At 57.1% G+C, this 12,689-nt stretch overlaps 1 protein-coding gene across 1 annotated transcript in view; it reads left to right on the top strand.

Moving 5' to 3' along the window:
• PUDP (pseudouridine 5'-phosphatase) overlaps positions 1-12,343 on the top strand; it is a 69,435-nt gene extending 57,092 nt beyond the window's left edge. The window contains exon 4 of the mRNA XM_065915793.1: positions 10,916-12,343. Coding sequence (XP_065771865.1) covers positions 10,916-11,092 — 177 coding nt within the window. The 3' untranslated portion in view covers positions 11,093-12,343. The remainder of the gene's footprint in view (positions 1-10,915) is intronic.
• Positions 12,344-12,689: the final 346 nt, after the last annotated feature.

The following is a 12,689-nucleotide window of genomic DNA, read 5'->3' as shown; positions in this document are numbered from 1 at the left end:
ATCCAGTATGGCTGTGTGTGTGTGTGTGTGTGTGTGTTAGTCTGACTCTTGGGACCCCGTGATGGACTAAAACCCCCCAGGCTCCTCTGTCCATGGGATTCTCCAAGGCAACAGTACTGGAATGGGTTGCCATTTCCTTCTCCAGCGGATCTTCCCGACCCAGGGATCAAACCCGTGTCTCCTGCATTGGCAGGCGGGTTCTTTAACCGCTGAGCCACCCAGGAAGCCCCTCAGGTGTCGCCAGTCGTCGTGTTTGATATGTTTCAAGCGCCTCGACCTCCACGGCGTGGAACAAGGAAATCCAATGGCAGCCCTGTCTCCCTTCGCGGGGATCCTTAGGCAGTCTCACTGTTCCAGCACAAAGAACCTCTTCCTACGCCCCTGGTTTTGCCTGTGGACTGTGTGTAAACCACAGCTGTGATCACGGTGCTATGGTCTTATTTCCAGCTCAGTCCGCCTGGCTTCCCACAGGACCCCATCAAGTGTATACTCTTTCACCCGGTCACTTTCTCCCTTGCTGGTTCCTGCAGAGTTCCAACTTAGCTTCTTCCTGGGTGAGTGAAAGTGAAAGGCACTCAGTCATGTCCGACTCTTGACGACCCCAAGGACTGTACAGTCCACGGAATTCTCCAGGGCAGAATGCTGGAGTGGGTAGCCTTTCCCTTCTCCAGGGGATCTTTTAAATGCCGGGATCAAACCCAGGTGTCCCACATTGCAGGTGGATTCTTTACCAGCTGAGCCACCAGGGACAAGTGTATAGTGGGCGGGGAAGGGGTGGGAGTCACCCTATAGGGTAAAAAAAAAAATCCGAACGCAAAGACTTCTTAGGGTGTGACAATGAACAAAATGCCTGAGAAACACTGGATCAGTTGTACACTGGGTTAAACCGCGTCAGTGGACGCAAGCTTGGACAAACTCCGGGAGATGGTGATGGACAGAGAGGCCCGGCGGGCTGCCGTCTGTGGGGTCGGCAACAATCAGACACGACTTGGCGACTCAACAATAGCAACAACAAAGGTTCAGCTCCTACTGAATTGTTGTTCAGTCGCTAAGTGTGGCATGGGGGCTCGCCAGGTGGCTCGGGTAAAGAACCTGCCCGCCAGTGAAGGAACCTCGGGTTTGATTCATGGGTTGGGAAGATCCCCTGGAGGAGGGGATGGCAGCCCACTGCAGTATTCTGGCCTGGAGAAGCCCACGGACAGAGGAGCCTGGTGGGCTGCAGTCCAGGGGGTCGCAGAGAGTTGGACACGCCTGAGCGTGCACGAGCACACGTTTCCTTCCCCACCAGGCTCTCTGTACACGGCGTCTGCAGGCAGAGTGGGAAAATCCCCTCCGCGGGTCCGTCCCGCGATAAGCCCGTTTGCGGCCGAAGCCTGCTGGGGAAGCGCGGCCAAAGGCAGGCGGAAGGAGGCGTGGGCCGGCTCCGCTGGCGTGTGCGGAGCTGCCTCACCCGGCCAGCACGTGTCCCCTCCGCGCAGACCGCAGGCGGCTGCCGTCTGAGCCGTCCCCGGGCGCTTCTTCTCTGAGAAGGTGCTCGGTGGGGCTTGACGCACAGCTCGCCCCGGGCGTGTGGTCACGGCGTGCTCGGGCGGCCGGAGAGCAGGAGCGCCGGCTGGGGTGGGGGTGTGGGGGCTGCAACAGGGAGCAGCCCTGAGCCGGGGTCCGGCACAGGGGGCGCTGCTCCGGGCGTCCTGCTCCCTCCTGTGTCCTCACGGGGGCGGTCCTCTGGGGGCGGGGAGGGCGGGGCGGACAGAACGACTTCCCCGTCTTCTTCTTGGCGGGCCCCCCACCCTCTCTGATGAGGGCCCCTTGGGACTCAGTCACCTGAAAGGCCTTCCAGGGACCCCGTCTCCAAGTCCACTGGGTGACAGGCTTTAGCGCTGGACCTTGCAAAACACGGTTCAGCCGCTCGTGTGTATTCAGACGCCTTAGCCACCTACGGGGTGATCGTCGAGGCCAGCTGTCAACACGGGAGGCCAGCGGGGGCCTTGGGTCAGCGCTGTGGGTCACCAGTACCCCACAAAAGGCCGAGGGAGCCACCTCCGCTCACACCCAGCCCACCTCCTCTGACGCTCACACACCTCTGCTCACATGCAGCCATCTCTGATCACATCCAGCCCTTGCCTCTGACATTCACCCACCTCTGCTCACACTCACAGCTCTGTTCGCCCCCAGCCATCTCTGATCACACGCAACCCATCTCCACTCACACCCAGCACTCTCCTCTGACGCTCACCCATTTCTGCTTCACACCCAGCCATCTCTAATCACACCCAGCTCTCTTCTCACACCCAGTTCACCTCCTCTGACACTCACCCACCTCTGCTCACATGCAGCCATCTCTGATCTCACCCAGACCATCTCCGCTCACAGCCAGCCCCCTCCTCTCATACTTAGCCGCCTCTGCTCACAGCCAGCCCAGGGCGCAGGCAGGCCTGTCTTGTCTCTGCCTGGCCCTCCCCAGTGCCCTCAGACCCAGGCTGTCAGGAAGCAGGCTCTCCTTCCCTCTGCCGTAACAGTGACCCCAGTGCCCTCCTCGTCAGAAAGCCTGGACTCCCCTTCGCCTCAGCACGGGCTGTGTCGTCCATCAGACCCCATGTTGCCTCTGAAGGATTTCCCTGACCCATCCACTGTCCCTTCTGTCCACCACCATCACACAGAGATTCTGTTGCGTGCATCTTCATCGTTAGCACGTGGAGCGTCTTAGTCCTGACGATGCTCGTCTTTAGGGGACCTCCTGAGTCCCCAGAGGTTCAGACGAGCAGCTGGGCGAAGCTTGTGGACCATCCCACAGGACTTCCCGCCGAGTCTGAGCATCTCTGAAGAAGTAGGTTCGCCACCCGCAGGTGCTGAGCCCCTGAAACGCGTCGCTTCCCCTCCCGAGTCGTTCTTTGCAAATGTCATCCCTTCTAAATTAAACCCCTCCGGCTACAGTTTAATTAAGCTCATCTGTTCTGGAGATGAAATCCAGATATATTTGAGCCCTCAGCCTGGTGAAGTGAAAAGAACGCCGGATTCTGGAAACCCGGGCGCCGTCCCTAAACGCTGTGACCCGCCTGCCGCTGTGACCTTCAGCTCACCTCTGAGCCTCGGTTGGCGCAGGTCCCTCACCGAGGATGGTGACAGCAGGGTGCTGGCCGGCTTCTGTCCTCCGAGTAATGCTCTGCGGCCCCTGTGTGGCTCTGAGTCCCGAACGGGGCCCTTCGGCCCCCGCCCCAGATGTTGCAGGCGCCGCTCAGGTGCCCGCTGTCTGCCTGGCACCGTAGCGGGAGGGCTGCCTCTCCTGCAGACCCGCCTGGTCACAGCCACACAGGCGCTGTGAGAGGAGTGTTCCTGACCAGCCGCTGCCTGAGACTCTTGGAAGTCTGTTCCAGGGTGCCTGCTATGGGCGCCGAGCTCCAAGCATCACCCCCGTAGGTTAAAGGTTTGTGTCTGGTGGCTTGTGTGCAAGTTGGCAAAGACGTTCCAGACCTAGACTATGTCAGACTCGAGTCTGTCAGAGCGGAAGACACTGTCAGAACAGCGGCTCACGGGAGAGCCGACGATTTCAAAGTAGCCGATGTCTGCAGCCTCAGGACAAAGCCGATTCCTGCTGGGGGGTGGTATTAGGTGACTGGCTGTTAGGGCGTTACAGGGTGGATGTTTTCTCTAATACACAGTCGGGAACGACCGCGTAGCTCAGGGGGCCTCACCTCAACAGTTGCCGTGGAGCTTGGTCTGTTCTGGATGACCCGGGTCCACACAGGGCTCCACACCTGTGACCTGGGTACAGGGCTGCCCAGTATCCACGGGTGTCAGGGCCAGGGCGTGAGGTGCAGGGGGAGCGGGGAAGGGCGTTCTGCGCCCCCAGCCTCTCCACCTGCTGCAGCAACCTCACGACCCTCGCCTTCGTTACCGGGAGGGTCTCTCTGCAGAGACCTATGTGCATGTCATCCAGAGTCACATTTTCCAAGAAGGTGTGACTGAGATTTAGGTCAAGTGCGACCCGTCAAGGCAGAGTTGGGAGGGCTGGGCGGGTCACTGAGGGAGCAGCGAAGTGACGGAAAGGAAGGAGGGAAGTGCAGGTCAACACCTGCCAGCCGGCGTGGTGGCTGGAAACCGCCGGCGGGCACTGAGGGCCTTGCCAGGAAAGCACGTGCGTGTGTGCTCAGCTGCTCAGTCGTGCACGCGTCCTCCTTTTGTTGGGGTAAGGCGTGAGTTGTGTTGCTTTGGCTTGTGCCTTTCAGTGGTTTTCTGCCCCTTAAGTCCTGTGATTCCCGGGCAGACTCTTTCCGGGTACCTTTCAGAGATCCGTTCTTTAATTTCAATACCTAGGCAGCCCGCGCAGGAGTCACGCATGGAGTGTGCACACTTCTCGTCCCTGGCTCCCTTTCCACCACGAGTGGTCCTGACAAGACCGTTCGGTCTTAGGCAGCGCTCCCTAGCCTTGTGGTCGCCAGGGCCCAGTTTCATGGAAGACGGTTTTCCCTTACACTGGAGCAGGGGGGCTGGCTTGGAGACGACTCAAGAGCATTTTCCGTTTACTGTGTGTGTGATTTCTATGATCATGACATCAGCTCCACCTCAGAGCATCAGGCATTAGATCCCAGAGGCTGTGCACCCCTGGTCTCAGGAAGCAAAGAAAGCAGAGAATAGTGAGCACGTAAAAGCTGCCTGAGGCATTTTGACTGCTGCTTCACAATCCAGTCATCATTCTGGGTTGCAGTCTCGCCGCTTCTAAGAAGGCGGGGAAAGCTCACGATTCCAGCTGCCGTGGAACGCCCCAGAAGCCGGTTCTATCCCCGTGCAGCCGGCGCTGGGGTTAGCGGGCACCCGGAGTGGTGCCGCTGCTGGCTCTTGACAGGATTGGGGCTGTGTGTTTTCCGTCCTGCGGCTGGCTGCTCTGTTGGGCTTGGGTGAGGGCTAGGCCTGGGCTGAGATGCCCGGGAGCCCCGTTTCCTGTAAACCACACACCCCACTGCACACCCGCTGCCGTGTTTTCTGCCACAGTCTCCTCATACACCGTTTAGTGGACCGGCCGGTTGCGTGACCCAACACATGCGCGTGTGCCTGGCACACAGCGAGGCCAGGCAGGGCTGAAACACCAGGGTTTGGAGCTGAGAAAAGTTTACTGCAGGGTCAGCGAGGAGACGGGTGGCTCACCCTCCCCCGCCACAAAACCCCAGACTCCCTGAAGGGTTTCAGCAAAACATTTTCAAGGCAAGAGAAGGGAGGCATGCTTGGTTATGACCAAGTTCTGGGTGCAGAAATCTTTGGTTCTTGTAATAACATTATAAGACAGGTTTTTACCTCTGTAAGAATGGAAAAGCGTCAGCCCTTTAAACGTCAGAGCCTTGAGAATGGCTTTCCTGTGTATTTCAGGCTAGGGGCTTCTAAAGAATCCGCCCACCAATGCAGCAGACTCGGGGTTGGATCCCTGAGTCGGGAAGATTCCCTACAGGAGGAAACAGCAACCCACTCCAGTATTCTTACCTAGAGAATCCCATGGACAGAGGAGCCTGGTGGGCTGCTGACCATGGGGTCGCAAAGAGTCCAGTGTGACTAAGCCAGTAAACAGCAACAATATTTCAGGCTCTCAGCAACTTTCTTAACTCACACAAAAGCAATAGAAGAAAAGGTTAAAGGGAAAGAAACAGATCTAATGTGGAGTCAGATTTCTTCTTCCCTGTTGCAGTTCGCTTTTAAAGACTTCAAATTCTCTTTCGCCGTCTCTGTACTTCTCAAATTCTTCGTGGTGGTGTCAACAAGAGTCCGCCTGGCGCCCGAGGAAAGTGTTTTCTCAGAGCTGTGAAGTGAGGAGGCCGGGTGAGAGGCCCAGAAGGAAGGGATTTGAGGAGCTGCCGGCACAGTGTCTGCAGTCAGGGTTTCTGTTCTCCTTTGGACGGTATTCACAGCGCAGACTTGGTGCAGCACTAAGGGATCCGCCTGCCAGCGCAGGAGATGTGGGCTCGACCCCTGGGTGAGGAAGATCCCCTGGAGGAGGGCATGGCGACCCACTCCAGGGTTCTTGCCTGGAGAATCCCATGGACAGAGGAGCCTGGCGGGTTACAGTCCACGGGGTCGCAAGGAGTCAGACACGACTGAGTGCGCGTGCGTGCACACGCAAGCACACACACAGACACACAGACCACGACTGCTTTTGCCCTTTAAGGACAGACAGCGTCCCAAGTGGATGGGCGCGCATGCCCCAGCCTGTCTGCTGCTTTTGCCCTTTGAGGACAGACAGACAGACAGACACACACACACATACAGACACACAGACCACGACTGCTTTTGCCCTTTGAGGACACTCAGCATCCCAAGTGGATGGGCGCGCATGCCCCAGCCTGTCTGCTGCTTTTGCCCTTTGAGGACAGACAGACAGACAGACAGACACACACACATACAGACACACAGACTACGACTGCTTTTGCCCTTTAAGGACAGACAGCGTCCCAAGTGGATGGGCGCCCATGCCCCAGCCTGTCTGCTGCTTTTGCCCTTTGAGGACAGACAGACAGACAGACACACACACACACACACACACACAGACCACGACTGCTTTTGCCCTTTGAGGACAGTCAGCATCCCAAGTGGATGGGCGCGCATGCCCCAGCCTGTCTGCTGCTTTTGCCCTTTGAGGACAGACAGACAGACAGACACACACACACACACATACAGACACACAGACCACGACTGCTTTTGCCCTTTGAGGACACTCAGCATCCCAAGTGGATGGGCGCCCATGCCCCAGCCTGTCTGCTGCTTTTGCCCTTTGAGGACAGACAGACAGACAGACAGACATACACACACATACAGACACACAGACTACGACTGCTTTTGCCCTTTAAGGACAGACAGCGTCCCAAGTGGATGGGCGCCCATGCCCCAGCCTGTCTGCTGCTTTTGCCCTTTGAGGACAGACAGACAGACAGACTACGACTGCTTTTGCCCTTTGAGGACAGACAGACAGACACACACACACACATATACAGACACACAGACTACGACTGCTTTTGCCCTTTGAGTACAGTCAGCATCCCAAGTGGATGGGCACCCATGCCCCAGCCTGTCTGCTGCTTTTGCCCTTCGAGGACAGACAGACAGACAGACACACAGACCACGAATGCTTTTGCCATTTGAGGACAGACAGACAGACAGACAGACAGACAGACAGACAGACAGACAGACAGACACACACACACACACACACACACACACACACACACACACACACAAACTACGACTGCTTTTGCCCTTTGAGTACAGTCAGCATCCCAAGTGGATGGGCACCCATGCCCCAGTCTGTCTGCTGCCTTTGCCCTTCGAGGACAGACAGACAGACAGACACACACACACAGACACACAGACCAGGATTGCTTTTGCCCTTTGAGGACAGACAGAACACACACACACACACACACACACACACACACACACACACACACACACCCCACAACACACACACACCCCACAACACACACACACCCCACAACACACACACACCCCACAACTGCTTTCGCCCTTTGAGGACAGTCAGCATCCCAAGTGGATGGGTGCGCATGCCCCAGCCTGTCTGCTTGGCTTTTCCATGAGTCATTTCGAGGACGTGGCCGGACTCACTCTCAGTATGAGCTCCCGCTGGCCCTCTTGCTAACAGGCCCCATGGGTCCTCTGCCCCCGTGGACACTGAGACTGGCCTCCCTGACCCCCGCCCCTCTTTCCTCTGCCGCCCACGTGCTGAGCATCGTGGTTCACGTCTCCTTGGGAATCAGAGCGGTTCCTTCCAGAATTAGGTGGGGACAAATGGTGCAGGGAAACGAGAAACCAATAAACACGCCGACAGAAAGAGCGAAACTTCCGGAAGCAGGGTGTCTGCCATGCCTCCCGGCTCGGTGCTCTGAAGATCTGCACAGCTTTAAGTCCGTGTCAGTCCGCCGTTTGCTGCTGCAGCATCAAGGGCGCGTGTTCATTTCTCTGCGTTTGATGTATCGCCTTCGCGCGCTTGTGGACGGGCCGTCAGGTGTGAAGCGCTGTCCGCTCTTCTCGGAGAAGGACATTGTCCTGGGCCCCTGCTTTGCTCCGTGACCCCGTTTCGGACCCTCCGCTCTCTCCTCACTCCCGCCCACATGCTCGTCGGAAGGAGCCTCTCACAAATGCACCATCTAAGCTGTTTTCGTAACTCAAGCCAAACACCGTGAGGCCAAGGAATCAGCTAACATCTCTTCCTCGGCCCCTCCAAAAGGTCCCAGGCGGCCCACACCACGCTTCAGAACCCTCGTGGTCTCAGAAACAGAACGCCAGTTGACGTTTCAGTGCCTGTGCAGGTCCCGAATAAAACCCCAAGGAGGCTGAGGATCCAGGCGGGTCGTATCCTGAAAAGGCAGGGAGGGAAACAGCAGCGGCAGGAAGCGCACGGCTCAGAGGGGCAGACCCCCTGGGCGGCCTGAGCGGAGTCCCCGCTGTCCCAGCGGGAAGGCGTCTCTGCACGGCCGGGGCGAGAGCCGGAGTCCCCGCTGGCTCAGCGGGAAGGCGTCTCCGCACGGCCGGGGCGAGAGCCGGAGTCCCCGCTGGCTCAGCGGGAAGGCGTCTCCGCACGGCCGGGGCGAGAGCCGGAGTCCCCGCTGTCTGAGGGGGGAAGGCGTCCCCTCAGGCCGAGGTGGAGGGCCGGCGGGGTCCGAGGTGGAGGGCCGGCGGGGTCCGAGGTGGAGGGCCGGCGGGGTCCGGGACCGCCCGAGGCCTGCCGGGCATCCCCCACCCTGTACGCTGCCTGGGGCTGACGGCTGGTCCTCGCCTCTTTGGCGGATGCACCGCTCAGCCCCAGAGGGAAGGGAAGATGGAAGGGAAAGAAAGCAAGTCGGCGAGCCTGCTGCAGAGCAGTGTCTCGTGTATGTATGTGTATACTGTGTGTTGTGTTCTGTGTGTATTGTGTTTGTGTTGTGTGTGGGTGTATTTTGTGTTGGGTGTTGTGTGAGTGGGTGTGTTGTGTTGTGTGTGTTGTGTGAGTGGGTGTATTGTGCTGTGTGAGTTGTGTGTATTGTGTGTGTGTTGGGTGTGCTGTGTGTGTTGGGTGTGCTGTATGTGTTGGGTGTGTTGGGTGTATTGTGGGTGTGTTGTGTGGTGTGTATCGTGGGTGTGTTGTGTGTATTGCGAGTGTGTTGTGTGGTGTGTATCGTGGGTGTGTTGTGTATTGCGGGTGTGTTGTGTGTATTGCGGGTGTGTTGTGTGGTGTGTATCGTGGGTGTGTTGTGTATTGCGGGTGTGTTGTGTGTACTGTGTGTCCCATGTGTGTTGTGTGTACTGTGTATCGTGTGTGTTGTGTGTATGTTGGGTGTGTTGTGTACTGTGGGTGTGTTGTGTGTACTGTGTATCGTGTGTTGTGTGTACTGTGTATCATGTGTGTTGTGTGTATGTTGGGTGTGTTGTGTACTGTGGGTGTGTTGTGTGTACTGTGTATCGTGTGTTGTGTGTGTTGCGGGTGTGTTGTGGGTGTTGTATGTTGTGTGTATTGTGGGTGTGTTTTGTGTGTTGGGTGTGCTGTATGTGTTGGGTGTGTTGTGTGTATTGCGGGTGTGTTGTGTGGTGTGTATCGTGGGTGTGTTGTGTGTACTGTGTATCATGTGTGTTGTGTGTCTTTTAGGTGCGTTGGGTGTATTGGGTGTGTTGTGTGTATCGTGGGTGTGTTGTGTATATCAGGTGTGTTGTGTGTACTGTGAGTGTGTCCCGGGTGTGTTGTGTGTGCTGTGAGTGTGTGCGGTGTGTGTGCTGTGAGCACTGCGGTGTCCACCCCCGGCGTGCTGGGCCGCGGTGCGGAAGGCGCCCAGGAGAGCGCCCCGGTGGAGCAGGGCGCAGCCCTCCTGACGGCCTCGCGGCCCCCGCAGACGGCCACTCGCTGTAGCTCGCTGTAGAGGGCGCGGTGGCTGCGGGGCTGCGGGGCTCCGGGGAAGGGGCCGCCTGCGGCGCAGCGGACGCGGTCCGTCCCTGGGCCGGGAGAGCGCTGGAGGAGGGCAGCCCGCTCCCGTGTTCTTGCCTGGGAGTCCCACGGCAGAGGAGCCTGGCGGGCTGCAGTCCGCGGGGTCAGAGAGAGTCGGACAAGACTGCGGGAGCATGCACGCGCCCTCACCTCCACTGTGGAGCTCCAGGGGCGCAGGGAGATTTTGCAGGAGCGTGTGCTCCCGGCAGGGAAGCGGGTGTGAGGCTGACGGCCCGCTGACCCCCGGGCAGGCCCCGTCTCTCACTCGGAGCGCGGACTGACGGGAACCTGGCGTGGGCGCCGGTCTCAGGATGCCGCGCGGGGGAGCTCGCTGACCTCCGGGGTACAGACGCCCCAGCCTCCAGGCGGTGTCTGAGCAAGCCGGGACAGGTGCCGCGCCCCCAGCGCTCGCACTTGGTGTTCAGGCAGTTCCCGAGGCGTGCCCTGCACGCCCCCGGGCTGGGCTTCTCACCGACCCGGCGTGACGTTTCATGAGCACACCGCTGCTCCTGACACGCGGCCAGCGGTGAGGTCACTGTACGCCTCACCCGCATGCCTTTTTCTTCCCGTTCACAGCCTCCTCTCGTGGGTGGCATGCTCCAACAGGACCGCTTCTGAACGATTCCACTAAAATAAAGTGGTGAGCCTAGAACCTGGGCTTCCCGCTGAGCTCTGCCAGCTTTCGGTGCCACTGCGGGGCTGAGAGCGATGGGCCAGCCCGCCGCGCGGTGCCAGGGCGGGCTGCGGTCGGATGGGGGGCGTGCCGGCCCCCTCCACCCCTCTCACGGGTGATGGCGCGGGCAGCCCCCGTCCACACCCTTCCTGGGCCCCGCAGAACTCCGGCCGTGCCCACAGGCGGACTCAGCCGCCGCCCACGGGGACCGTGCCCACCCAGGCGAGGCGCCTGAGAACCGACTGGGACCACTCAACCCTCTTTTTTTTCCCCCCTCCCTCGCCCCGCAGTGCCTGGTCTTCGAGGACGCGCCCAACGGGGTGGAGGCGGCCCTCGCTGCCGGGATGCAGGTGGTCATGGTCCCCGACGGAAACCTGAACCCAGACCTGACCTCCAAGGCCACCCTCGTGCTGGGTTCCCTGCAGGATTTCCAGCCCGAGCTGTTCGGCCTGCCGCCCTACGACTGAGCCGGCGCCCGCGCCCCACCCCGGGGGCCCCCGCCAGGAGAGGGCCCGGGGGACGCCCGGAGGAGCTGGAGGGAAGCCCCGCGCCCAGACCTCTCCCGGTCCGGCCTTCAGCCTTCTCAGCCCGCGGAGGGCCGGGCCCACGCTCTCCATGGGGGCGCAAACTCTCACTTGACACGCAGACGGCAGACCAGCCCAGAGCACAAGATGGAAAATTCTCACTCGGATAATCGTGCTTAGTATCTGAATGATTTAGCCTCACGTCCTTTATCTTCCTTGGTGTTCTCAGCCCTGGCTGGCAACTGTAAAATATGTATGCATATATGTATGTGCTTGTATGTATATATATGTAGGTACATATTTATTTATATTTATAGACATCGAGTACTATATCAGTCTTCAGTGTTTTTTGGTCTTCAGGGGCAATAGCAACTGATACAAGTGAGGTGGTCATTCTGTTTGTAATCTGACTGGGAAATTCACATCACGGATGAGCTTTTAATAAGCGACTCTCTTTATCAGCAGACGTTGGCATTCTTCCTGTGTCCTTCAGAGCGCTCTGGACCTGTGGTCAGAGCCTGTGACCACTATCCGTTGTTTGCGTCGGTGTGAACATCTTTGTAGCCTGAGTCTTAGATCAAGGTGCATATGCATGTTTGAGAACGTTTTCTACCTCAGAGAAATCATTTCCTTTAAGATCGTTTATTTTTCTAATACGCTCTTTGGTACAGATAGAATTGAACTAGACAATGCAGTCTTGGTACCACCAAGAACCCATTTGGGGAACAATTTACCAACATTACCGTCTGGCGATTAACCCCCTCTAATAGATTTCCTCCAGAAACCTGGCATGCTGCAGTCCATGGGGTCACAAGGAGTCAGATACAACTTAGCAACTAAACAACAGACTTCCTCAGCCTTTTGCGGTGGGAACATCATTGAAAATGAGAATATAATCACGGGGTGTTCCTACTGGGTGCCCGCCCCCCAAGTGTTCTCTGTTACTGATTGTCATTAAGCTGATTTTCAACTCTGTAAGGTCTTAGAAAAATGACAGAGATGTGTGTGCCTGCGATGATTGTTCGTGATTATTTCTGGCCTTTGACCAGTTTTGCACCATTTCAGCTAATTGATCTCGATATTTCTTCATGGCCCATATACGTGTCTGTTCTTTGAACTCTCCCTGAAATCGCTTGTAACATCTTACTGTTTCCCTCACCAGTTAGTTTAATTGAATAAAACTTTTGACACTTGTTTCTGTTTTATTTGTATGTGAGTATGATTTTATCATTCTCTTTTAAAAAATAATTCATCTTCAGGGACTTCCCTAATGTCCACTTCACCATCCCGTGCTGGGGGTGTCACTTCAGTCCCTGGTTGGGGTGCTAAAAAATCCAAAATATAGCACCGAAGTTATATTGTAACAAGCTCAATAAAGACTTAAAAAAAAATTCCTCTAACAAATGTAAAACATAACTGTGACTGACTTTTTTTTTTTAAGCCACAAACAGTATTAATATTGTAAGATGACATTTGCATATGTAGATTTTTTAAGTTCTTATTGAAATATACTTGTTTTACAATGTTGTATTAGCTTTAG

Source organism: Muntiacus reevesi, chromosome X (genome assembly GCF_963930625.1).
Source record: "Muntiacus reevesi chromosome X, mMunRee1.1, whole genome shotgun sequence".
Classification (NCBI taxonomy): domain Eukaryota; kingdom Metazoa; phylum Chordata; class Mammalia; order Artiodactyla; family Cervidae; genus Muntiacus; species Muntiacus reevesi.
Note: the sequence above shows the minus strand (reverse complement) of the source record. Positions and strands in the feature narration are given on the sequence as shown.